The sequence below is a fragment of the Marmota marmota genome, unplaced genomic scaffold, assembly GCF_001458135.2.
Source record: "Marmota marmota marmota unplaced genomic scaffold, marMar, whole genome shotgun sequence".
Lineage (NCBI taxonomy): Eukaryota > Metazoa > Chordata > Mammalia > Rodentia > Sciuridae > Marmota > Marmota marmota.
The window spans coordinates 3,625,490-3,652,547 of record NW_026000108.1 but is presented as its reverse complement, the minus strand read 5'-3'; the positions used below and the strand labels follow the sequence as shown (position 1 = coordinate 3,652,547).

Sequence of the window (27,058 nt, the reverse complement as noted above, 5' to 3'; positions counted from 1 at the left end):
ATTAGTGACTGCTTTTCACAAAAGAATTCCTATTTCCTCCACTGACCTAGAACAGTTTACACTGCAAACACAATTAACCCCTAACTCCCATCCTGTTGCAAGCAAGGACTGATGGGAGGGGAAATTCCCCAGTGCTCCAAGAGGACTGCATGGCGTCACCAGCCTGTGCACCATCCTCCACCCCTGGTGACAGCTCTGCCCCACCTGGCTGATCCAGGCAAGTTCTTTCCTTGTGGGTGGAAAGAACGGCAGTGTCCCTCGCCCGGCTTCTGTCTGCAGCAGCCCTGACAAGGACAACAACTGTACTCCTGGGCACCGTCTCTGCACAGCGTCATCGGTCTCCCCAACCCACCTCACAGGCTGTGGCTCCCACTCCCACGGGACACGCGGCGACAGCTCCTGCAACCCTGTGAGGCCTTCCCAGCCACTGCCCAGAGGGCTGCATTCTGTCCATGAAAAGCTGACACCAGGCAACGCCCCAGAACCCCGGGGGGAGCTCGGAGGGGGCTGCCTGGCCTGGCCCCCACCTGCCCACCCTCCTGCTCCTGCCCCTGCCGTGGTGCTCCTTCTGCAAAAGACATGGGAGCTGCTGCACCTTTGCCTCCGTGTTCATGGCCCAGCTTGGGCCCACTGGGCAGGACCCACATGCTGCCCTTTTGCTACCCTCAAAGGCCCCCAAGACCTTGGATGTGACATGCTCAAGGAGGGAAGGGGAGAAAGGGGCGGGCAGCAGGAAGTGAAGGGAGGCGGAAGCTGACGGCCCAGCAGCAGCAGCTGAGCGGAGGCCCACCACTGGTGATGGTTTACCACAGGCAAAGGGCCCGGTGGGTGCAGCTAGTGCTAGAGCCCTACTCCCTACCCAGCAGGCAGCAGGCTCTGGGCACAGTCCAGCACCACAACCAGGAAAGGCAAACACCACCTCTCAGCTGGGAGCTGCTCTCCTAGGAGAGCCAGGCATTCTTCTGGCTGGGCTGCCTACAGTCAGCCCTCCTCTTCCCGGAGGCCTCCACTGGCCCCTGGCTGGCCCAGCCCACATGACGTCCTGGGAGGCCCTGGCTGCCTCTGCAGTGGCCCAGCACTACTGACCACAGCTGGGCGTGGCAAGCTCACTTCTGCAGTTCCCTGTACTGTCCCCTCTCCTGCTCCTAGACACGAGCCAAGGCGGCAGGGCCTTCTGGCCCACTGTTGAACACACAAGCTCAATCCCACCCTGACAGACGCAGCTGCCCAGAGATGGGGCCAGAGGGAAGAGCCAGTCGGGCGGCCAGGGACCTGTGACACTATGATGAGGTGTGATTCTATACCTTGGCACAAGAGAGCACTGGTCTAACTCCATCGCCACCCTCTCTGCCCTCCCGCCTCTGCCCACTGCAGTACATGTGTGCTCTAGCCTGAGGCTGCTGGAGGGGGTCGTGGGACAACCTCACAGGCCTGAGAGCTGGGGATTTTACTCTTGAAGGAACCTTAGCAATCATCCCAACCCCCTGCAAAACCGTCCATTAACATAAATAAAACTGCTTCTGGCAACCGAGCTGCCCCAGCAGGGCGCTGCACCAGGCTCACCGCAGGTGGGGACGTCCTCCTCGGCTGACGATGTCTGCTCGTCGGTGGATGGCTTCTTCTTGCCCAAACCAATGATCTTGGTAATTTTTTTCCCAGTGACTTTAGACACGGTTCCCTTGGCTTCCGCTTTGGAACTTTTCTTCCTCTTCACTGTCAACAAAAGCTTGTTTTAATTGAGGATGTTAACTTTAAAAAGTAGACATGAAGCCTAAATCACCTCGTGTCTTCTTCCCCCACTTGGGCTCATCAGGCACGCTTAAGTACCTGCTCTATGTCACCGGGGTCTAGATGCTGTGGCCAAAGCAGGACACAGAGCTGCTCTCCGGAAGCCTGCACCCTGGAGAGGGCTGAGGACACACAGCCACACGTGTGTCCAGCATAAGCAGCACGTCTGCGCACACACACAAGTGTCCACATGCACCAAGCAGTGGCAGGAACCACAGGGCCCTGTGGGAGAGTGGCTGGTGGTGGACTTCAGGACGAGTGCTCAGTAACAAGGAAGGAGTCCTGCCGACTTCAGAGGAAAGGGCTGCCCGCAAGAGGAGCAGCTGCTGATGCGGGCTGCAGGCCTGGGGAAGCGGAGCAGAAGGAGCAGGCGAAGTGCGGGTCGCAGGGAACAGAGGGGCCCGGGTCCCCCTGGGCACCTCCTGCCCTCCTGCTCCGTTCTGCCCTGTCCAGACTCTAGACCGCCGCCTGCCTTTCAGCTGGGATGCTCTATTTCATTGGGTTAATATACAAATTCACAAACGTTTTGCATAAAAAGATTTCAAGCTTCTCCTGAAACACAAATACCTGGCAAACCTGGACCCACAGGTGGGAAAGTGTCAGCAGAGCCACACAGACAGGCTCCAGCCAGCTCTGACATGGGCAGCTCTCTCTCCATACTGACTCCCACCACAGAGGGGCAACTGGCCACCAGCTGGTGACCTACCCCTGCTCAGCTCAGTCACCTACACCCCCCCTACCCTCAGGCCTTGTCCGTGACCTCTAATAGAACTGTAGGGACGGGGTCAGGCAGCAATCGGAACAGGCATGTGAGCAACAGTCCTCGGGAAGGGTGGGCTGGCCCAGTCAGTCTCCTAAGGGCACCATGCACCTGCGAGGGCAAAAGGCCTTCCCTGGAGCCACCCTCAGCACAGCCCGGCCCCTGTGCTGCACGGAGGCCAAGCACCCCGCCCAGCCCTCGGTCAGCCTCTGGGCAGCCACCCTTCAGGACCTCAGGAAAGCCAACGGCTCCTGTCTCCCCCGAAAGGAACAAGCACACAGCACGCAGGATAAGGCAGAGAGGAGCCCTCTAGGAGCCTGTGGCGATCCTTGCTGGACACGCCCCAGCTCCCTCCACCCACAGAGGCCCTCTTCCATGGGAACAGGCAGTCGTCTGCTGCTCCTCTGCCGCCCACTGTGAGGTGGTCAGGGCGGGGGGCATCACACAGGTTCCCACCTCGGGCCTGGCCCTCCCCTACTCACACCTGCCCTCAGGCCCAGTGGGACTGGCACTACTCCTCAGTCCCTCTCCAGGATGGTGACAAGCCTTGTGGCTGTGCCACAGTGAGCAGAGCCACTGGGAACCCAGCCTTGCGGGCTGAGTGTGCCCCAGTCACTGGGAGCTCAGACCCCCAGGGGCGGCACGGGGAGGTGGGCCTGTAGGGAAGCATCAGGAAAGACCACCCTGATCCCGGGGTGAGATCCTGGTGGTGAGGGCACGGAAGAGGGCCCGTGTGAGGACACAAAGAGAAGGTGGCCACCTGCGACCTGGGAAGAGAGGCTGATCATTCCATGTCAGTTGGACCAAACAAAAAGGGAAAGCCACCATGGGTGGCCACCCTGCCATCTCACAGCCCTGTAGGTCACTCTGCCATGGCACGGACCCTGCAGGCACATGCTGTCTCACACACCCTGCAGGCCACCCTGGCATCTCACATGCCCTGCAGGCCACGCTGCTGTCACACACTCCGCAGACAATCCAGCGCCATCACCTACTCCAGCCGAGCTCCACAAAGACATGTGGCCCAGGACAGCGAAGCACCCAGAAGGCACCCACCCTGTCCCAGGCTCACAGAGCATGAGCAGGCAACTCTCCCTGGCACAGCGCTCGCTGTCCGTCTCATCAGCCTGGGGTTTCACAGTCACTCCAATGACACCGATGGGCTCTGCTGGGAAAGAGCTTGCTGCTCTGACTACAAAGACCTAAGAAAATAATTAACATCTGTGGTTCCTTCAATACCTACTGCTTAACTTTTGCAAAGGCAGAAGTCAGGCCATCCTTGGAAGAAAAGCCAAAGTGTGTAGGGACATGAGAAAAAACCATCAAGAACTTCGTGAGGCCACTTAGCAAACAAAAGGCAGAATTTAGCACAATTACAAACCAGAACTCCCCACTCACTGAAGACGCACAGCGGTGAAGTGCAGGGTCCAGATAGTGTGGAGGTAGGTGGGTACAAGAGTGACCGAGACAATGGAAGCAAGGCCACTCCGTGCACTTAAACCCACAAAGCCAGGCAGCTCCTCGTCATCCCACAGAAGGGGACCTAGGCGCTCTGCTGTCAAGGCTGGTGGGAGAGGGTGGGACAGTGCCATCGGACTACGGACTCACTGAGTCCACCCCGACCCACGTGCAGATGGGGGAGGCAGAGTAGGCTGGGGATGTGCTTGCTTCCCTATGCACTGCCCTGGGACCTTTATCTTCTCTGCTCATGTCAGCTACAGTGTCAACAGAATGCTGACCCACTCACCACAAGCCACATGCACTGGCGTCTTAAACACCAGGACTCTGCCCTGAAGGAAGAGCTGGCGAGTGAGCCAGGCGCCCGATCCGACCACCGAGTCTGGTGCCACCTTCAGGGTAGATCCTCACACTCAGGCAACTATACAGAGATGTCTGCAAACCACACGCGGCCAGTGAGGGAGGCTCAGCTGGAAGCTTCCGATGCAGCCAGGAGTGGAGGGAGGACGGGAGGGGTGTATTTGGGCCATTAATCCCCTCTGGTGACCGTTTCCTCAGTGTCTGCCACACCCACAGCACCTTGCTGGGCAAAAGGAAGTGGCTGCAGCAGGCGGCTCTCTGAGTCCCAAGGCCAGAAGGGCATGACAAAGGGACAGGAGGGCAGGAGAAGCCAGTGTTCCCCTGCCCGTGTCATAGAGGTGCGCCATTCCATCCACATGCCCCTCAGGTGCATCGGGGAAGAAAGAACAGACAGAGAAAGACCAGCTGAGCAGCGTCCACGGAGTGTAACAGCAGGGCAGGGGCCAAGCCCAGTGGTGGGCTGCGGTCCTGGCTGGGCCAGCAGACGGCTGGACGCAGGAGTAGGGAAAAAAGCCAGGCGACATGGTTAGACCAGCCTCAAAACAAAAAGCAAACAAAAACACAGCTAAGCTGGACCACGGAGGCTGTAGGTCATTTGACTTCAGGGAAAACTTCAGACCGCTTTCCAGGTCCTGATCATAGGCAGCACCCATGGAGGACACAGACAACACGCTCACTGAGAAGCTTCACAGAGGGGACCCAGCTGGTAAGCCACCTTGCAAAAGCAGACCACGAAAGCTTCTGATGAGAACCTGGTGGCACCAACGTCCTGACGGCAGGGCACCAGGGTCCTCAAGCCTAGCTGCTACAGCTGCGGGCCGGCCTCTCACCAGAGAGGGCACCCTTGCTTCCAACTGACCCCACAGGGCACCTGGGCAGCTGGGTCACAGGCTCTAGGAGAGCAGAGTCACCTGGATTTGTGGAGGGAGGCTTCCCTCCCGACCACAAGTCACGGCCCTCACCTCCAGGCATACTCCTAGGACGTTAAAGCCAGTGAAGCAGAAAAGCTGCACAAAACACACACCTGACAAAGGACTTGCATTCAGAACAAGCACAGATCCCTCAAAGCTCAATAGGAGTGAACAACCCAATAAAAACATGGAGAAATTGCCGAGAAGACACCTCACAGAGTTACAGCAACCACCAATAACACAGGAAAACTGCTCGGCCCCCTCCAGTCACTAGGGAAACCACAGTCACACTCCACACAGAGAAGGGACCGGACAGAGCAGAAGGGACAACACTGAGACTGGTGAGACTCCTCATGGCCTGGCAACCCACACTGGGATCAGTGCCCAAGGGGCAAGAGGCACAGGTCCACCTGCCTAGCACAGCCAGAGCGGCTCTGCAGTGGGGAAGGGGAAGACCCAGCGTGCACAGCCACCCCGAGAAGACCGCCCCCTGCAGCCATCTTCACCGCCTCAGCAGGGAAGCAGATGGCAATGGGGAGGGGGACCCAGAAGGGGGTCCACCTGCAGGGCAGGAAGCAGCTCAGCAGTGCCAGGTGGCTCAAAGGCACGCACAGGACATCTGGAGGAGCAGGAGCGTCCTGTCTTGACGGTGGTGATGGTTCCATGCCTGAGAGACGTCTGCCAACACAGAACTGCAGGCCATGGGCAGAGCTGAGCTGGGAGAGAGCGGCGTGCACACCTGCACACTGTTCCCAGAGGCCCTGCTCAGGAGCACCAAGAGCAGGAGCAGCCCGGTGCACTGACCGGTGGACAAATGTGCAAAATGTGGTGCTTTCCTAGGATGGAATTCACAGTCTTAGAAAGAAAGGACACCAGAAAACAGGTGGAAACATCCTTAACATCATGTTAAAGCCAAACACGCCCACGTCAGACAGCCCACCCCAGACAGCCCAGGGTCACGTGCTCCCCTCACGTGGAAGCTGGAGAGGAGAGAGGAAAGGAAAGTGGGGATCTATGAGATGAAAGGTACCTCAGCAGAGGAGAGCAAGGGGCCGGAGGGAGGCAGAGGAACTGTGGCCAAATTACATTGTTCTAACATGCGCACATAGGGGTGCTCAACACCCGGTCCCCCATAGTGTGTGATGACGATGTGACAAAAGGAAGAAACTTCTGACACAAGCAACACTCTGGGTTGACCACAAAGACACACCCTGAGTGAAACAGCCAGTCACTACAGGACACAGCCCCAGAGCCATGGAACTCAGAGACAGACGCAGCACTGCATGTGTCAGCTCTAGGGAGGAAAGCCAGGGTTAACGGGGACAGAGTTCAGTTTGGGAAGATGGAACGGTTCTGGGGATGGACGAAGACAGCTGCCCAGCAGTGAGAATGCGCTTAATGCCATCAACTATGCACAGGGATCGTCACAATGGCTGCTCTTACGGTGTATGTGTTCTACCACGGTTTATAAAACGTAAATGCAGGTGAAATAAAAACATTTTCAGAAGAATGCAATGATGGCATTTGCTGGTAAATGGGTGGAAATGGAGAAAATCATGCTGACTGAAATAAACCAGACTCAGAAAGTCAAGGTCAAATGTTTCTCTCATATATGGACGATAGAGCAAAATAAGGAAAGGAAAGCAGTTGGGGAGAAATCGGGTATTAAACATATGGGGTGATGGATGACAGATGTGGAGAATGAGACAGAAAGGGGCGAATCACAGACTGACTCTGACAGAACCCTGTCACGGGCGGGTAGGCTGGGTCCCTTGTGTACTTCGGGCCTGGTCTCCGGGCTCACTGAGCACCAGCAGGATGCTGTCAGCCTCTGAGGGAGTGTGGGCGGCACTGGACCCTCCATCACTCCCAGAACCTGGGGAGCCAGGGGCACAGCAGCTCCCAAATGGGCATCTCAGGTCCCCCTTGTCCTTTACATACACACAGAACACGCCAATCAGAAATAAGGTAGCGCAAGGAGGATCAGCACAGAGACAAAAAAGATCTTTCAGAAAATCTTTTTAAAAAAGACTTCAGATTCTGGTCTCCTCGTCTTAAAGACAGGGAAACTGAAGTTCATGCAGGGAATACTTGCTCCTGATCATATGGCTAAGCGAAAGTAGTGCTGGGGCAGCCACTCGAGGTCCCATTCATTCCCCAAAGGTCTCAAGCAAGATGCCAGCCCTTCCTTGGTACAAATCCGTCTCAGCAATAGATCTAGCAAGGAAGCAGGCTGGCAGGAACCATCAGTTCAAAATACACTTGGGCACTATGAACAAGGGCACTGCCCAGGCTGGGGCTGGCAGGATGGGAAGGTGATCCCTGGCTGAGGTTGACCACAGGGCCCTGCTCCTGTCAGATGACCTGTGGCAGGCAGGGTGTCCGCAGCTGAAGCCCAGAGCACCATGTGGTCACTGCGTGCCCACCGCCCTTGCCTCCCCCTGTCTGCACTCGGCCACAGGTGGGGCTCACCTTGCTCTTTTCCGTTGCACGAGGCGATGCCATTCTCCACAGCACCCTCCCCATCTGAGCTGGGTCTCTCTGAAGACAGCTTCTGTAAGGACACAGAGGGTTAGGTTGCTCCTAGAGGCCACACGGCTCTGGCGACGCTGATGGGTTGTCAGAAGCCTCTGGAAGGAAGTCAGATGTGGTGGGATCCACTCAGCGCAGAGAGCCGGGGCTTCCCTCCAGCACAGACCTGCTGGTCAGGCAGCTGCAGAAGCTTCAAAATGCAAACCAACCAAGAGAACCACTCCGTGGCTCTGGTGTACTGACACATGTGCGTGCCTTGCCCTCCACTCAAATCACTTTTTCTTACAGTCATGAAAAAGTATAAGGATTACTCACTAAGCCATATTTTCTTTGCAGGAGTAAATAATCCCTCATCTATCTTTTCCCTGTCATTTGCCAATAATCGGGTAAATGTCAAGTATTTACTTGTAACAAATGTATTCAGAACAAACACAGAAAGAGAGAAATTACTATCAAAACCTCCCATGGCCGGGGGTGTGGCTCAGCAGTCAAGTGCTTGCCTGGCAAAGCTTGGGGTCCTGGGTTCCATCCCCAGCACCAAAATAAAACAGTGGGGCTAGGCTCCTTGTTTACTTCAGGCCTGATCTCCTGATGTCATGAGCATAATCAGGACTCCACAGTGTGGCAGCTGGACCCTTCCATCCCTCCTCAGAACCTGTGGAGTCAGAGGAGGAATGGCTTCCAAAATGGGTGTCTCTGCTCCTCCACATTAACCCCCAGAGCCACAGAGACTGGCCAGCCAGACAAAAAGGAAACCAGCAAGAACTCTGGTAACGAAAGTAGTGGCATGCAGCAGGCTCCTACTGTGCACCCGGCCAGTGCTCCAAGTACCAGAGCCAGCACTGCCCCGCTCTCAGACCTGCAGCTGCCCAGGAACACACCACGCAGCCCAGAGGCCAAGCTAAGGAAAGGCACGTCACCAGTTCTGATGGGAGTGCACCAGGAGCTGGGAGGCACTGGCGGGAGTGAGACCCACGGCCTCGGGGAAAGTGACGGGATTAGCAGTGGGACAGACACTTAGCAGAGCTCCCTCCTATGGGCTAATAATTCAGCTCCTGGGAATCTGTGCTCGGGTAATAGGCAGACAAGCAGCAGAGGTTTATGCAAAAGGTCTTACTACCACGTTATTTAAGCAGTCTAGAAAAAGGAAAAATGGGATAGTTGTGGGGAGAGGGGACTGCACAGCTACCTCAGTGATAAGAAGGTGGCAAAGCGTCACATCCAGCTGATGAAACTGCAGAACCCTGCTGCTTGTTATGAATGTCAAAACCTAGGAGCCGGCCAGCCAGATTCAGGCAGGTGGGAAACAAGGCGTGTAAGAAACCTGACTGCACAAGATCATCCGAAATGTAAAAGAAACACACCCAGGGAAACCTGGCGAATGCCATGGAGGGCATGAAGAGGGGCAGACTTGAGTGACTTCTTCCTGCTATTTACGTTTCTCTGAACTTTCTCAGTGTTATACAGTAAGAGTTTATAGTCAGGAATAAAGCAACAGGCTGTTCTACTAAAATACCAGGTGGTTAACTGTGTGTCAGGTTGGAAGGGGGCGTTCCTGGGTGATCCAATCAGTGAACTCGTATAAGCAGGCTGTCCCCCTGATGTGGGTGGACCTCACACATTGTGTGAAGACTCGACAGGATGAAAAGACCAGCCTCCTGCCTGAGCTAGAGGGCCTGCTGCAGCAGAGGCCGGGGGCCAGCCTGCATGTCACTCCTGGGCCTCTGCTGTGTCCAGCATGCACATCAGGACTTGCATCCGCCATAGCTGTGGGAGCCACACCCCTGAACAAACCTCTTTCCACACACACCCCTCAGTTCTGCATCTCTGGAGAACCCTAACACAAGGACAGAGAATAGGAGGATCCGCTCGTCCCCTGGCTGGGGCTTCGGCAGGCAGGCTTGGGACGCTCCTAGGACACAGCTGCAAGGGACGACTCCACGGCCAGAGCCAGGAACAGTTCCAGTGATGTGCAGACCAAGGACATCAGAGCAGGAACGCGGCACTACAGGGTGCCCCCCGCACCTCTGGCAAGAAGACGTGCACAGGCAACAAGCTACACACCAACTACTGCGCCCTGTACTCCTCCCAGCAAGAAAACTGGCAGAAGCAGAGGGGCGGTGAGCTCCGCCTGCCTGGGGGTTAGACCCTGGGGAAGGCAGGTTGTGAAGTGCCTGCTGCATGTCACAATAGGCAACAGCTCCGTGGCTCTGCACAAGACCCCCTAAGGTTCCACAGCTCGTCCACAGCAAGCGAGGCCCTGGAGCCTTGTCCAGAGCAGACTCGGAAGAGGACAGCAAGCAGGACTGCATCTGTTTTCCAACTGCAGCCCTGAAATTCTCAGTGTTATTAAAGCTTGCAGGCAATTTGAATGTTCCCAGTATAATAAGATACCAAATGTCTGAGGTGGCAGACACGCCAATTTCCCTGACTCAATGGTTACACACTGTCTACTAGTGTTGAAAGGTCACACAGCATGCACAGACATATACAATTAGTGTGTCTCAATTAAAAATAAAAAGACATTTTAAGAGAACCCAAACACTTGGAGTGACACCCAAATCACTCACGAGTCCCGGTTCCTGGAGAGACTCGCCCTTACCTTCTCCAGCTCTGCCTTGTGCACTGGGGCACTGGGCGGTGGAACACACTCAGGATCCGCAGGGCCACCGCAGCCACTGTAGGCTTCCCTGATCACCTGTGGAAAGCAGAGGTTCAGGACGGAGGCCAGACCAGGGGTGAACAGACCAAGGCCGACGGCGTGCAGGGAAGCTGGAGGGCCAGGAGCACCTGGCACTGAACAGACACAGGTCCGCACATGTTCGCGCCTTGGCTCACCCGGTGGGACCGTCCCAGGTCCCAGGGCAGCAGAGCAGAACAGTGCGCTAGAGTTCCTGCTCTGAGAAGGGCCCTGCACAGTGTAGACTTGGGCATGAACCAGGGTCCCCAGGCAGATGAGATGGAGTGAGCAGCTTCAAGAGCCGCAGGGAATGAAGGACGGAGCTTCCACAGGCAGGTGGGCAGCGACCTCAGCTCAGGCGGCTGCAATCAGGCTGGAGAAGAGACTGAGCAGTGCCACACAGGCCAGCAGAGAGGGCAGCCCCAAAGGAGCAGAGAGAAGGGGGCTCCAGCAAGAAGGCGAGAGCTGGGCAGACAGCCAGAGCCAGCCGACCCCACGAGAAGACTCCCTGGGAGGGAGGCGGCGATTATGGGAGGGGCAAGGCTGGAGGAAGCCGATGCACAAAGGAAGGTTTCTCAAAGTGCTCCTTTTCCTACTAAAGGCTTCAGCCCTCTGAACAGAGTAAAATGCAGAGAGGCTCTTCACGGGGAGGGTCTGAGAACACTGCTGCCTGGCCAGGCCTACCTCCTCAGAGACACATGAGGACAGACCCTCAGGAACGAGCTGTGCAGCTATGGGGGAGATAATTAGCTTCTCTGAGCCTCAGTTTCATCATTATGGTGTGGATATGAGGTGTCCCCCAAAAGCTCAGGTGTTAAAGTAGGAATGTTCAGAAGTGAGCTGATTATGAGCACCGTGACCTCATCAGTGAATTAATTCATGTGATGGATTGATAATTTGAATGCATTACTGGTGGTAACTGGAGGCAGGAGGGGCATGGCTGGAGGAGGTAGGTCACTGGGTGTGGGCCCATGGGGACTACATCTTGTCCTTCCTCTCTCTCCCCCTCCCTCCCTTTCTCCCTCCCTCCCTTCTTCCTGGGTCCCAGGAGCTGAGCCGCTGTCCTCCACTATGCCCTCCACCAGGATGCTCTGTCACCTCCGGCTTGGGGAATGGAGTCCGCTGACCTGGGACAGAACCCGTGCAACTGTGAGCCCAGAGAAACTCTTCCTTTTTAAGTTGCTCTTGTCAGGTGTTTTGGTCACAGTGATGAAAATCTGACTAACACAAAGGAAGGCATCAAGGTGACCTGTCTTGCAGGACTTCGGCTAAATGAAGAGGAAACGAGACCTTGCACGTTAGATGCCCAAGCCAGCATCTGACCCAAACTCCTTCACCACACAGACGCGCTGTGACCATGGGCACTCGCTACGGTGAGCCTCTCTGCAACTTAGGTGGAGAGTAGGAATCACCAGCCCATGTCCCCATGCTGGCACAAGGGGCCCTCATGGCCACCTGCTGGCTTCTCCATCACAACTAAGCTCATACCACGTCCAGGTGTGGCCCGTCACGGGACGTGAGGTGAATAAGGAAACAAGAACCACGTGCCTGTGTAACTCACACGCTCTTGTCCCCACAAGTCAGCAGGTAAGTCTTACAGAAGCCGCCTGTTCCTCCTGGATCTACACTGCAGCAGGAGCCAAGCCAAGCTGCTTCTGGGCAGAAAGGAACGCCAGCCCCAGAGAGCTGGGCAGTGGCCGGGCACCAGCCTCCACAGATGCCCTGCAGTCACACTGGGCTGGACTTGGCCCGGAGCTGACAAGCAGGATGTGTCCCCAGGCACTCTGCTATTCGGATGCCTCATGTGCAGAGCGCAGGGTGACTTGCGTCCACACCCGAGCTGTCTCAGGAGTGGACGGCACAGGGAAGAAGAAAGTGAGGAGGCAGCCAGAGGGCTCGCGGCATCGCTCCTCCTGGTGATTTCTGAGATTCGAGTAGGACCCGGAGGCGCTCCGCCCACAGCTTCTCCCTGCTCCTCCCTCTTCCACACTGACCACCCCACGGCGGGTCTTCGTGCCCTCCTGCCCACGTGATGACCAAATCCTCAACTGACAAGATACATTTTTACTTGATTTAAAGACAAGACTCTTTTTCTAGGGAAGCAGCTCCTGAGCTTTTCCGCCAAACAAGAGCTCCTAGTTTACTCCTAGTTCTTCCACCTGCTGTGCACGCAAGGCTGGGCCACTCAATCTGAGCCTCTCTGTCCTAACCTGAACATGCACAAGATGACACCCTGGCAGTGACAGAGAAAACAGAGTGGTTACAAGGATGTGAAGCGCCCTGCCCAGTACCTCTCCCTCACAGGTGCTAAGTGACTTCTGTGCTTTCCCAGTCACAGATCCAAAGAAAGGAACCAGGTTTCAACTATGCACATAAACCTGAACCCGACAAATTCTCCTTTTGCACTAAAAAGCGGTGCCGCCAAACCAGAACCTGCAAAATCCTACAATCTCTGCAAAAGCTTTTATACCAAGAAGGTCTGTATTCTGTCTCCTCCTGGTTTTCCCATGGGGAAGAACATAGAGCATCTTCAGCAGAGTTGCTCCATTATCCCCTCCCCCACCTCTCCAGGGCCAGGGTCTCCTGGGGAGAGCACACACTTCCTCCCAGCCAAACAGAACCCATCTCTTACACTTCAGCCTCAGGCTCCCACAACTCCAGGGAGCCTGCCTGGCCTCCTGCCATGGTCTGCACTAGTGTCCCTCAAGGCCACATGCTACAGGTTGATCGCCAGGCTCCGGTGCTCCTGGGAGGGGGTAGACCTTTGGGAGGCGGGTCCTGTGGAAGTCAGGTCACTGGGGTGTGCCCTTGAAGAGGATGTTGGGACCCTTTTTGCTTCCCAGCTGCCTCACTGTGTGCCCTTGCCATGCTGTTCCGCCTCACCAGGCCCAGAGGCAAAGGCAGACCACCAGCGACAAGCACGGGCTGGAGCCTCTGCAACCCAAGCCTAGCACTTTTCTTCCCCTAAGCTGTCTGCGCAGGGATGGAAAGCCCACTACCATGCCTCCCTGTGGTCCACGTGGCGTGGCCACCCTCGCACACCCCCAGAGGGCCAGGACTGCTCTTCCCGGACATGCTCCTGGGCCTGAGTCTCCTCCACACTGCGCTCCCTGACAGAGGCTGGGTCCTTTCAGCTGTGCTCCAGGGCCAGCATGTGACAGCAGCTGAAAGTCTGGTCAAGGGGAAAAATGAGGGAATGAAAAATAAACTGGATTGAGAATCTCTACGGGGAAAGGAATGAAGGAAGGAAAAGCCAAAGAAACAAGGCTGCCACCAGGCAGGTAGAGCCTGGGACACGGCCCCCTGTCCTCTGCACTGACTTCTGAAAGCTTCACAGGAGAAAACACTGCTGTTTTTGGCACAAAAAAAGCCACCTGCATAGCGCCCTGCCAGGCTGCCTTCCAGGGAGCTGCTCCCTGGCACAGCCAGCTCTCCCACACCAGGCTGCTGGCGGCAGAAGTGGCCCGGCCACAGAGCCAGTGCCTGGCGACAGCCTTCAAGGAGCCACACAGAGGAGCCAACACAGCGCACGCTGGCCACCGCACTGCCTTGTTGTCCAGCCACTGATCCCTCTCCCAGCCAGAACTGAAATTCCTGGCAGAGGGGAGCCATGTCCCCCACAGTGCTTGGGAAGGGGGAGGCACACGGCAGGACAGAGACCCAGACAGCAACTGGGGGCATTCCTGCCATCACAAGACCGTCTTCCCCAGAAACAACAAGGATCCTGCCCAGGACTCGGAGGAGGTATGTGGGAAGGCCAGGGAGTCACTTCAGTGGAAGAAGTCAGGTCACCTCGTGTCAGTGTCCTCCCCCCTGGCTCTCCATCGAAGGCCAAAGGCACCTTCAGGGTTAGTTCAGAAGAACAAACAGAGGCTCTGTCACCCTGGGCCTCAGGAGGACTACACGCGAGTGCGCTGCACCAACGTAGCTCTATTTAGAGAGCCACATTCTGTGAGGACTTCAACACATACTGGAGAGAACTGCATCTGAATGCAAAGTCACAATGCTCCAAAAACTAACTGTTATATGTTTTGCGGTATTTTTGTTTGCTTTTAACTTGAACTCTCTTTTCCAGAAACACAATCTCTGCACATTTTTTAAGGAAACCTGACCACTCTGCTTCTGGGAAGATTGGCTCTTGTCTTCTGCTTGACCTCTGCACAACGGCTCCTGCTTGCAGCATCTGCACACACGCTCACACACACACACACTCTCACACACACCCTCACAGCATACTCACACACATTCATACACGCACACACTCGCACTCACACACTCACGCACACATGCACTCTCATACACACTCACACATATACTCACATACTCTCATGCACACCCACACTTGCACTCACACACTCACACACATTCACATGGACACACACGCACACATTCACACACGCATATACATACTCACTTTCATGCACACACACTTGCACTCACACTCGCAGTCACACACATATGCACACACACATTCACACATGCATACACACCGTCATGCACACACTCATACACACACACACACGCACACTCTCTCTCACACTCACACACACACGCACACCAGTCAGACACAGGAAGAACCACTCTGGCAGGAATCCCTCAAGAGCACAAGGCCAGGCCTCCAAGGCCACCCGCCTCCAGCTCCTGTGCTTGACAGAAGCATGTGTGTCTTTGTTAAAGGGTTTTTAATGTTATATTAAAGCTGTTTCAAAACATCTACAGCCTGGGCCACGAGCTAGAACGATGCAGGCAGCACCGGCTGAGGCTGACCCACGGCCCCCGTGGCATGGGGCCTCCTGTTAGCCAGGTAGAGTCCCATGGGGACCTGGCGGGGTGCAAGGAACAATATCATGTTTTCATGCTCTAGCTGTCTATTATACTTCAAGAGTGCATTTAAGTCATTTTCTCCCACTTCCTCCTTAACAATTCCTGTGACATTACTTCCACTTGTAGCACAGTGGGCAAGTCTGGGCCAGAGAGGTGTGTGCTGGGCCAGTGTGGAGGCCTGTCTGTGAAGAGCACAGGACCTGGGACCCACACAGCGATGCCCGAGGGAACCTGTGTGATCCTTGAGGATTCCAGCAAAGCCACTTGAAAAACTCATCTCGATCATGTTCGTCTACTGCTGCCTGAACCAGGAGGGGCATTTCCGTCTCCTGCACATGCACCAAGAGACCCTGCAGGGACCCAGAAAAAACCAAGGTGACTCTCTGTGGCAGGCAGAAGCATAACTGCACAAACGACACAGCAACCTGGCAGAATCCATGATGTCAGAGGTGTGCACGTCCTATGCCCAGAGATGCCCCGTGAGGGTCCCATCCTAAGGAAACTGAGGCATAAAGCCAGAGGACATGCTCTACAGAGCTCGTGGCACGTAGATGCCCAAAGAGGTCCCACTCACGAGGATGGCTGAGAAAATTCTGAGTGGCAAGAGCCCTGGAGGACAGCGGGGTGTGAAGCCACTTATGTGAAAGTCTGAAACATGAGCAACCATGTCATTTATGGTCATGGTTCAGGCATGCCAAGGGACAGCATGGTTTGGAAGCATACACAGATATCACCAGACTCAGGACACAAGTTCCCTCGGAGGAGGGAGGGAGGGAGAGAGAGATCAATTCTACCTGTAGCGTTCTTGACCTGCAAACAATATAAATGATAGGGGACAGGATTTCTGGGAGGTGGTGCCTCATAGATAGCATCAGTGCCCGGATAAAAGAGGCTCCAAGAGCGGCCTTTGCCCTTGCCACCATGTGAAGGCACAGTGAGAAGACAGCTCTCCACTGCAGAGCAGCCATCTCCAGACGCCAAATCTGTGGCACCTTGGTCTTGGACTCCCAGCTCCAGCACCTGAGGGAATGCTGAGGGAAAGAAGACACCACACACTGTCCGCTGGCTTGCTTGTTTCTGTTGTTTATAACCCACCCAGCCTACGTTACTTCATTAAAGTGGCCTGCCATATTCAACATTAGAAACACAGTGAACAAAACAAATTTAACAGCAGATTAGAAACTGTCAGAGAGAAACAGTGAACTGGAAGGTAGCAAGGAAAACAAGCCAGACTGAAGAAGAAGAAAACAGGACAGTGAATACAAAGAAGGGATAAGAAGTAAACTTGAGATGGTAGGACAAAATCAAACACGGTCTCAAGGAAGTGGGGATGGGGTAAAGCTGTCTTTTAGGAAAAGGTCTGAACAATTTTTCCCAAAAGATGACAAACAATCTACCAATTTAAGAAGCTCAGCATGTATCAAGCAGAATAAACAAAAAGGAACCCATATCCAGACACAATGAAGTGAAACTATAGAAAATAAAATAAAAGAGAACTCCCTAGGGCAATCTGCAAATGGGGACAGATGGCCTCCTTGAGATGGGAGCCACATGAAGAGGGACTCTGATAGAATAGCGTACCCAGCTGTCAAAGACAGAACTATTCAGCTTCATCTATTTTTAGCTTGAAAAAAAAACTAATCAAAATAAAAGAAGATCTAGGAAGAGGATGGGAAGTGGAATGGCTCAGAGTCACCAGGCGACCCACCTTCAGCCACTGCTCAGCTTGCTCCTTGCTCTGGACGGCGAGGACAAGGGGGTCGGTGCCTTGCTGGGTGATTTTCAGCTCATGCTTCTTCTTCTTGCTGTCTTTTGGGATATAGGTGATGTTGCAGCCTTGGAGAGGCAGTTCCATCTGAGGCTGCTGGTCCTTGGAACTCTTATAGCACTGCATTCAACACAACAAACCAATGTATATGGTAAGGAGGCTTGAAGAGAAACACTGATAAAACCCAGCATAATAAAACCACGAGCACAGGCAAGCTTCAGGGGGTCTGATCCCAAAGTGTAGACGCTCAGCAGCTGCAGACCAGCAGGTGTCAAACCCATGCACCACTTCACACCAGCTGGTGGATGTGCCTGCTAATTCAGCAAAGGTTTACTAAGCATCCAGAACATGCTTCAGCAGGAAATAAAATGTTCCTAGTGGGATGAGCCTATGTTCTAGTGGACTTACTTCACTAAGTGGATATACTTACATAAAAGCACTTACATTTACATGAAGAATAAAGTGGAAAGTGCACTACCAGATTTGGTGCAATAGCAAAGCCCTAGCATGGAGCCACAGTCTAATAACGTGACACCTGTGGCCTGTGCTGCTTGGCCATGGCCCTCCCTTTCTGAAAGGCAGGCGAGTCACTTTAGTAAAGGTATCAACATGGGTGCCTGGTGGACAGCTATGCCTTGAGTTTGCCCCTCTAGTGTGTGAGAGCAGCCAAAATGCAGGCTGCTCCACCTACATCACAAAGTTCACGAGGTCCACTGAGTCCCTCACAACTGAGACAGGTTCCCGTCGCTCTTGCTTACTCTCCATCTATAACAGAACCAACTCTGCCGCAGCCCCTGCCTGCCTGCCCTCTCTGTTTAACTGTGGCACTTAGAGCCCAAGCATTACTCTTAATGGGGATACACAGCCCCAGAGGCCAGATATCTGGGTCCTAGCTCTGTTAATATGGAATATGGTCCCATGTCCATGTCGTAAGGCATGTTCACTGTTGGCGTTATTGTTAAAGCCCACTATCAGCAGCACTCCGCCTGCTACTAGGCACTGGGTGCTCACATTACAAGAGCCACTTCATACATGTCTCACAGCTGTCTGTGCTGCAGATTAGGAAACTGAGGCTCCACTGGGTAAGTGACTTGCCCAAACAGGACAACTGAAGAGTGCAGACAGGACTCCAGCCCACAGGGAGAAGGGCAGGGCCTGCACTCTTAATGGGGACACAGCATTGTTGGTAAGGAATCAAGGAACAGGCACCAACTTTCAGAGCAGTTTCTAGAGTCCTTCCCTGGTTCATTGTCTTAAACCCACGACTCTGGGGTAAGGAGAGATCCACTTTAAAAACTTCCAACTGATGGCAGCCTGCCTAAGATGGGAAAAGGAAACTCCAGAATGGCCCACCTCAGGCTGCTGTGAGTGCTCACCATTTAGCAGAATTTTGCACTTGAATAAATGTAAAAAAAGATGGGAAAGGAAAGTAACAGCCTGTGGAGGAATGAGGGGTTTACAGTTTGTATTTTTCTGTAAGCTAATGCCTTGCAGTGAGTAAGTCATCAGCAACATGACAAAGGCAGCCTAGTGACTGGCAGACTGGCCCAGAGAGACTGCCTCTGGAACAGGACATTACCAAGGTGGCCCCTAAGAGCAACTTGGCTGGGGCCAAGGGTGGAGCAGGACCTGGCAGGGAGGCCATGCAGTTCAAATACGAGGCCTCAGGGACCCGCGGGAGGCGGGAACTGCAAGGCCCTGCTGCAGCTGCCCCAGGGCTGAACACGGCCCTGCGCACAGATTCCAGGAAGGAAGCTCGACCTCCGGCTAGAGGACCCCTTCTAAGAGGGCTCAGTGACCCTCCCAGCAGGCCAGGAAACAAGTGTTCAGTTCTGAAGGGGGATTGGGCGCACCACAGTGCTATCCCAGAGCCACCTGGGTGGAAGACCTAACTGTTCCAGAGGAAGATTCAACAGAGTGTTAATGGTATGTGTGTGGGAGGACGGCGAGGGTGCAGGGAGGCGCTCATTTCTGTTTACAGCCTTCAGCACAGGCGAAGTTTGGAAGTCACTTGCTTCTATCCTTGTAGCTTTTTAATGTCAATTAGGTCATCCAAGTAGCTGGATCATAGGTTATTTCCGAATGGAAAAAGTTTCCTAATAAAAATAACTAATTCTGATCTTGCATTTTATCAAAGACCATGCTGGTTCTCCATTAATTTCTTCTTTAACATTTATAACTAAGCTCTAGTACTGCAAGTATCATCCTGGCATGGAGAGGGAAACTTGCAGGAGACCAAATGGCAGAGAAAGGAGAGGAGGAAGAGGACAGTGGAGAGGTGACGGAGGGGACCAGGAACCAGGGCCCTAAACTGCTAACCCACAGGTGGCCAAGAGGCTCTGCACCATGTCCACACTCCCCCGTGGGGTGAGCGCTGACTGTGTCCGTGTGACACTCACAGCCTGCAGCCTCTGGCCTGGAGCATAAGCAGGGCCGTGCCATTCCTGCTTCTTCCGTGCTCTGGAATTCCCAAGGGCGGCATTTTTGGCACGTCTAAATTTGGGAGAAATTCAGGCCACACATGTGGAAAAATATGTACTCTCAGTGTTTAAAAAATAAACAAAAATAAACATAGTCCTAGGAATCTAAGACTCTCACAATTCACAGATAAAATTGGGTTAAAAAAAAAAGGATCATCTGTTCCATTAAACATGAAACAAAAATTTCCAGGTTTTCTGTTTTAATGACACACCTCTGAGTGGTAATTTTCCCCAAGTTTAATTTTAAAGAAAAACCAAAGGTAAAAACATACCCTATAGTTCATAAATCTGATAAGCAACCTTGGATTCTACAGGGAGGGAGAGGGGAGGGAGGGAGAGAGGGAGGAGCCAGGAGCAGGGAGGGGTGGAGGAAACACCCCAGGCAGGCAGGGGGCCCCACTTCCTCACAGAGCCCCCAGGGAGAACACCCAGGCATGGGGGCTGTGCTTCCCACCCTGCGTCTGGCACTCACTCCATTCCGCTCCTCTGGTGCTTGGGTTTAAAAAAAAAAAACTTGGCCCTAAGCTTTCCAGAAGAATTTTCTCTTCTGCACACCCTCCCCAAGCCTTGAACGGCCTCCCCACCCCACTGCCGTGACCTGGCTTTGAGGAATCCACTGACTCACTACAAATGAGAAAACCCATCTTGCAACTCCTGGCAAGTTTGTAACTGTGCCTTTCCACTGACACAAACCGCAGGCACAGCCCAGTGACAGGAGGGGCAGCCCTGGGGACGGTAACTGGGGCTAGCTCCCCGGCTCCTCCTGGTGGGCCCAGGGCTGCCGGGGAGCGCCTCCCTCCCACGGCTGGTGTCACAGTGCCCTGGGCCTCTGTGCCCTCTGGCTCTAAGGGCGGCTGACTGGAGCACCTCACCAGCAGCTTGGCGTCCTTGATGACACAGAGCAACTTGGTCCACTGGCCGAAACGCTTCTTGCGCAGCAGGAAGGCACAGATCTTGGCATCCTTCACCAGGTCCATGGACGCCTCCTCTGAGGGCCACTGGTGCCGGGTCTTCTTCCCCTTCCCCTCCTCCTCCTCTTCATCATAGGACTCGTAGGAGCTGCTCATCGCATCCGAGTCATAATCTGCAGAGACAGAGGAGCACAGTGAGGGAACCGACCCTGGATGCTCTCTCCTCGGGCTCAGAGCACATCCTCTTACTTCTAACAGCCAAGGAATTCATGAGAAAAGAGCTTTTGCCTCTGAAGAAAAAAGATAACTCTCCAGAGTCCAGGAGAGAAGCTCAACCCAAGGTTTCAAACTGAAGTGTTCCAACTTCTCTCTCTCAAACCACCTGTCCACCGTTCCCAGGGCCCGGAGCTGCCTGGTGAGATCAGCCTCCCCTGCACTCTGGCTCACAGGGCCTTGGCTCCTGAGCCCACACCTGGTTGGTAAAGCCTCAGTCTACACCACCTTCTTGCCACTGGCCTCCTCTCATGCACAGACCCTTCTGGACTTCAGGGACCAACTAAAGGCCTCTTCTCCCCGGAGTCACCCTTGGAACTGCACAGGAATTTCCCCACCCTTCCAATGGAGTCCCCTCATTCTGAAACACACTAACACAGACCAGGTTGTTTTGAGTTTCCCAAAGACATCATGTTGTCCCTTACCCGAGACCTCTGCACAGGCGCAGCCTGCTGTGCTTCCACGCACCCTCAGGCCTTGACGTGGGTGAGGGTGCGCACCTTCAGCACTTGACTTACAGACACCTCCTCCTGCAGGCCCTCCCCAAGTACCAAAGCTGAGAGCCAGGCACCAGCCTGTAACCCTCAGCATCCAGGTGCTGAAGTTTTAATTCCCACGTCACTGCATTTAGAGACAGAACTTTTAGGTACAAGTAATGTTAAATGGGGTCATAGGGCAGGATCCTACTCCAACAGCACTGGCCTCACAAGAGGAGGAGGAGAGAGATCCCAGGGCCTCCGCACCACGCCCTCGTGTAAAGGAGTAAGAAGGCAGCACCCAGGCTGGGGTTGTGGCTCCGTGGTGTAGCCTTCGCCTAGCATGCACGAAGTACTGGGTTTGATCCTCAGCACCACATAAATGTAAAATAAAGATATTGTGTCCACCTAAAACTAAAAAATAAATAAAAAAAGAAGGCAGCACCCACAAGCCAGGCAGAATCCCTTGCAAGAACCCACCAGGCTAGCACCCCAATCTTAGCAATTCCAGCCTCCAGAGCTGGGGAAGTAAAGTCTGTGGTCTAAGAGCCCCTGCAGCCCAGTAGACGGCATTTTGTTCCACGCACACTGGGCCAAACGTTCCCATTTCCATGCATCCTCACGCAGCCATGCTGGGTGGTGAGCGGCTCGAGGCAGTGTCGATTCACTTCTGATGAACCCTAACCCTGGGATCACCAGGGACACATTCACTGTTCCAACACAGTTGAAGAAGGATGCCTGACGCAGCAGGACTGATAGATGAGGAGGAGCAGTGGCAGTGCCATGGGCCACAAGACGTAACACAGGCTGTCACGCCCACGACGAAGCCAGTCAGGGCCACTCCAGGAGAACTAGGCTGCACGAAATAGTGACACTGACAGAGAAATGCCTTTTTCTTTGGGTCCTGTAACGGCTCCTCTGACCCAGCTCCCCCAAGGAGGCAAGGCAGGCAGGAAAGAGGAAGAGCAGCCTCGAACCAGGTTTTATTAGGGAGAAGCAATCCAAACGAGGCAAGGGGTCAGGTTTCAGGGGTGACTCTAGCTTCCTGATGACTGCTGTCAGCAGGTTGATTGACACCTAGGAAGGCCATGCCTCTCTCATGTGCTGTGTGATGATCAAAGGCAGAGCCACGAAAGGGACACAACGTGCACAGCCCACAGGGGCATCGTCAGTCCAGTCCGCTCTGCGCTCAAGGTGCTCACAGCTCAGACGGCCCAAGGCTGGCTCGCCACGTCTCCACATTCCCGTGCTCAAAGCTAGGGGGCGCTCAGCTCCTATGTGGCAGCTCCCGACCACAGACCCTCCACATGCACACCTGTCACTACAACAGGGAAGTGCACCCAGTGGTGACGTTCACATTTCAGTGTTCTGGCAAAGAATCAATACTTGGGACAAACAGATGAATGGTCGAAGGTGAACTTTCAGTGGTGAAAAGAAGCCAAGGAGGATTTGAGGCAAGAACCAGACCGACAGCGTAACCCTAGCAACAGCCCTGAATGGGCGGGGCCCAGGGGAGGCACCTGCCATTCTGTCCAGGTCCATGCAGAGAGCCTGTGGGCGACATGCTGAGGAAACAGGCCGAGGGCTTGGTAATCATGTGGAAGATGGAGAGCGGCAGAGTGGCGGCCCTCGGGCGCTGCTTCCTGTCAATCCTCCCACAGGCAGCAGGGAGGATTGAGAACTCTCCACCCCTGCCACCACAGGGCCTGCCATCGGCCCCTGTCACACGGCAGCACAGGGACCACCAACCCTGCAACTTAGGTAAACTCAGCTCCCCTAGGCCCGCCACACTCCGAGTCTCAGCAGCTGTTGGCTGTCGGCTGCTCTGTGCCCACCACTGCTGCAGATCACCGCCAGAGCGCCTGGCAGGCTGCAGACGCTGACGACCTAGCGTGACCCACATTATCACAGGCAGGGAGTGAGAACCACGAGTGCAGGACCCAGGAAGAGAGAGCTTCTCATCCAGACCCTGCACGAGAGGGGGCCAACAGGACGGAAGCCGAAGGAGGAGGTCTCGAGCGAGCCTGAGAAGAGGGCATGGGCCGAGCCGCTCTCGGCAGCCTCCAGGACAGCAAGAGGACTGTGCTCCTGTGCCACCACTGGAAGAGACCAGGGTGGGCAGGCTTCAGGGTGACGGATTCCACCCTGACCTGGGCAACTGTTCACCTTGTGGGAATCACTGACGATATATTCAAATCTTATGCCTTTTTGATAAATAGATTGTATTTTTTAAATACCCATCAGTGAAGGGAAGTGACAGGGCATGAAACCGAGGATGGGTAGGGGGCAGGCAGAGCTTCCGTGCCCTGCTGTGGTCCAGCCAGATCAGGACAGCCGTGGACGCCATCATGTTAAGTTTGGAAAACCAAGAATCCCTCAGATCTCAGCTTATTTTCCTGGACCATCATGTTCAATAAATACTTATTGAACAAATGAAGAGAAGAGCTAGTGAAGTGTGAATACGGAAAGGAAAAAAGAAGAACTAGTGAACAATTTCGCCACACGAGGGGACAACCATGACGCGTTCCCTCGGAGATCATGTGCAGCACTTTCTTGTGTTCATGCTGACATGCAGAAGCTGAGGCAGAGCAGGGAAGGGACAGGGCGTGTTCCAGATTACAAAGGCCCTCACTGGTGCTCTCAGCTGCAGGAGATGAGGCCAGTTGGGTCTCACTTGGAGAAAAAGAAAAAGGACACCCAAAGGTAACTAATCTGTCCCAAGCCACACCCCTGAAGGGTGGCAGCTGAAACAGGAAGCAGACCTCCTGGTTTTGAAGTAAAAGGTAAACCATGTCCCCAGGAGCCTGCCTCATCTCTGGGAATGCGCTGAGGCTGACAGTTAGAGAAAGACAATAAGTTCACTGACCTCTTCTGAGAGCAGAACTGAGTCATTTCTAGAAAAACTCAGCCAAGCCAGCAGGAAACAAAGAGAGAAGCAGTAACAGAGCCTCAGGGAGGACCGGTTCCCACGGACATCCCAGCCATTGCCCAGTGGCGAGAAAGTTGGCCCTTACTCCTCACCCAGGGCTGCTGGTGTCCAGCACTCAGACAGTGGCTTGGATCCCAGGAGCCAGCTGTGGTTGGCTGGGGCTCTATACCACACAGCCAGGTCAGGGACACTCTGTGACCAGTTAAGGAAGACCCGACTGGGGAAAAAAATCACTGATGCCCTCTGTTATGGTTGCGCAGGGCTCAGATACTCACAGAAACGTGGCAGGAAGGGCCACATTTGGAGGCCTCGTGGGAGAGCCCTGACAGTCTACATGGATGTCTACCCTTCATATGGGATGCTCCGATAAGCTGTTCTCTTTGAAGATAAAATACTCAACCCAGAAGAAGTATCAGGAAAGCAATGGCAATGTGCACATCTGGCACACCCGGCCATCAGAGACCGGGAACCTGCCTGCTGCAGTAGCCTGGCACCATGGCTGTCCACGGCCATTGCTCCCTCACTGGGATCACCCAAGCACTCACCCTCAACCCTCCATCAGAGCCGCACAAACTACAGACAAGGGGCAAGTATGGAGCAAGTACCAGCATCCTCTCCTCTGTGTCACCCCCAAGGAAGCAGGACAGGGGCAGCTCACCATGACACTCTGGCTTTGATAGCTGAGAGGAGAAAGCCGCCAGGCCTCTCTTGGTTCCTGGCTGTGCTTTATGAAGAGAAGGCAGAGGACGGCTCCCAAGCAGCAGTGCGTGGCTGTGTTCTGATGAGTGTCCCCCAAGGCCCATGTATTCAAGGTCGGTCCCCAGGGTGCCATGTCAGGTGGGGCCTGATGGGAGAGCTTTAGGTCGTGTGACCTGGAGGGGGGCTGGGAGACCGTACCTCTCTCAGGTCTGTGTCCCAGCCATGCCCACGCATGCCCGCGATGATGTGCCGCCCTTGCCACAGGCCAAAGCAGTAGGGCCACTTGCTGTGGAACTGGAGCCTCTAGACTGTGAGCCCAAACAGCCCCGTCCTCTGTCAACTGCCTCAGGAGCCCCATCACAGCGATGGGAAGCTAACTATAGGGCTGTGCTTCTCTTCATTTCAGGAGTTCTGAGCACAGAGTTGGGCACAGAAGGAGGCATTTCACACACACATAAAAGACGGAATGGAAGGGCTGGGGCTCAGCGGTAGAGCATGCATCTAGCACATGTGAGGCCCTGGGTTCGATCCTCAGCACCACATAAAAATAAATCAAATAAAGGTATTGTTTCCAACTACAACTAAAAAATAAATACTAAAAAAAATGAAATAGAAGTTCAGCCTGGAAAACCAAGAGAACGACGCCCAGGAGTTCCCAGAGCTGCCATCGGCAAGTGTGTGAGCGCTCACACACCCGACCCGACACACAGGAGGCTCTTCACCTGCTTTGGTCTTAAATTCTAGTGGGGAAGAAACAGACAGTAAACAGGTGGGCTCTAGAGGACAGGATGTGTCCAGACAGAGTCTATCAGAAACATGCTGGTGTCTGGAGCTGCTCTCCCAGGCTTCAGCATCAGCTCGTGGTAACAATGACCACACTGGACGCCTGGGGCTGGTGCCCTCGACGTCACAAAGGGCTTCCCCATACATCTGCCTGCTCTACACACAGCCCTGCAGAGGCCCAGACTGAGGTAGAAACACAGGGCGGGGGCACCGCTGGGGGCAGAAGCTGTGCTAGGTGGGGTGGGTGGCAGCTGCAGACCACGGGAGCCACATGAAGACTGCAGCTTTCACCCCTGGGTGGGCTGGGAGGCTCTGAATGAAGAGGTGACCTGCTCAGGCTCTGAGATGCCCAGACCGGCAAAGCCAGCCTGGCTATAGTTAGAAATGTATGGCATAAAGCTGGTCTATATACATACGGTATATGTATGGCCCACAGTCAGGGATACGTGGCATATGGGCTATAGTTAGGAATACTCTAACTCGCTCAGCTTCCTGGAGACTCAATGTATTTGAGATCATCTTGTCGTTCTCGCAGCTACTCTGAGGATCAGATGAAGGACACAGGAAAGCCCCACGTGACCCTGAACACCCAAGGGTAGGTGTACTGTACCTGTCACACTATGGCTCACAGCAGGCCTATAAGGCCAAGTTGATCCCCAAACACGAGCTGTATCAATGAACTGGGTGCACATGTGCCCGTACCCCCTGAAATCAGGAATGACATTCTAAACTATGCTCCTTGACAAGAGAGAGGGGCAAGGGCAAGAGGAGAGGGGAAATAGAAAACTAAAAATGAAAATGAAATCTAAATCTGCAGCCAAACATAAGAGCATAGCAGGTCTGTACTGTGTACACAGGTCATATCTCTTCTTGACTGCGACGGTCCAGGCTACCTCTGGCCAGGAGAGAAACCTGCAAGGGTTCTGGCAGAAGGGAAGGAACCCTGGGACACAGTCACCAGCTACCCAATCCCGGGGAGGCCTGGCCCAGAGGCACTTGCTCTTGTAGGCAGCCCTTGCCCTCCTACGGCCACTGTGGCCTTGGTCTCCAGTGACCTCAGGAGGAACCAACTGTCAGTCTACATTTTCAGGGGGAGGAGGTGCACAGGCTGAAGAGGAAAAGGGGGACCTTTCAACATATTAGATTTCTCAATCTTCAGACTTTCAACTTCACTGGGCCTCGTAGCCAACTTACATTTCCCAATTGGACTTTCTGATTTCCAAGTAATTTTTATTGTCTCAGTGGCCCTTTCTGAAAATCCAACCCATGTCTGTCTGTTCGTTGATCTATTTGTATTGGTGCTGCTATACCTTGTTCTTGTTTTTCTAATCTTTTTCATTTCCTAAAACCTTGTCTAGTCATAATAGTGGGTGCATTTTGGTTGATGTTATTTGTTAATGTCAAACCTAATTGATCTAGGACATCT

General features: G+C 54.2%; 1 protein-coding gene across 2 annotated transcripts in view; it reads right to left on the bottom strand.

Moving 5' to 3' along the window:
* Afap1 (actin filament associated protein 1) overlaps positions 1-27,058 on the bottom strand; it is a 74,021-nt gene that overhangs the window by 33,889 nt on the left and 13,074 nt on the right. For both annotated transcript variants that reach the window (XM_015481923.2, XM_015481922.2), the window contains exons 4-8: positions 20,434-20,645; positions 17,022-17,201; positions 10,412-10,507; positions 7,750-7,831; positions 1,564-1,713 (exon numbers count right to left, since the gene is read on the bottom strand). In XM_015481923.2, the coding sequence (XP_015337409.1) occupies positions 1,564-1,713; positions 7,750-7,831; positions 10,412-10,507; positions 17,022-17,201; positions 20,434-20,645 (720 nt within the window). The remainder of the gene's footprint in view (positions 1-1,563; positions 1,714-7,749; positions 7,832-10,411; positions 10,508-17,021; positions 17,202-20,433; positions 20,646-27,058) is intronic.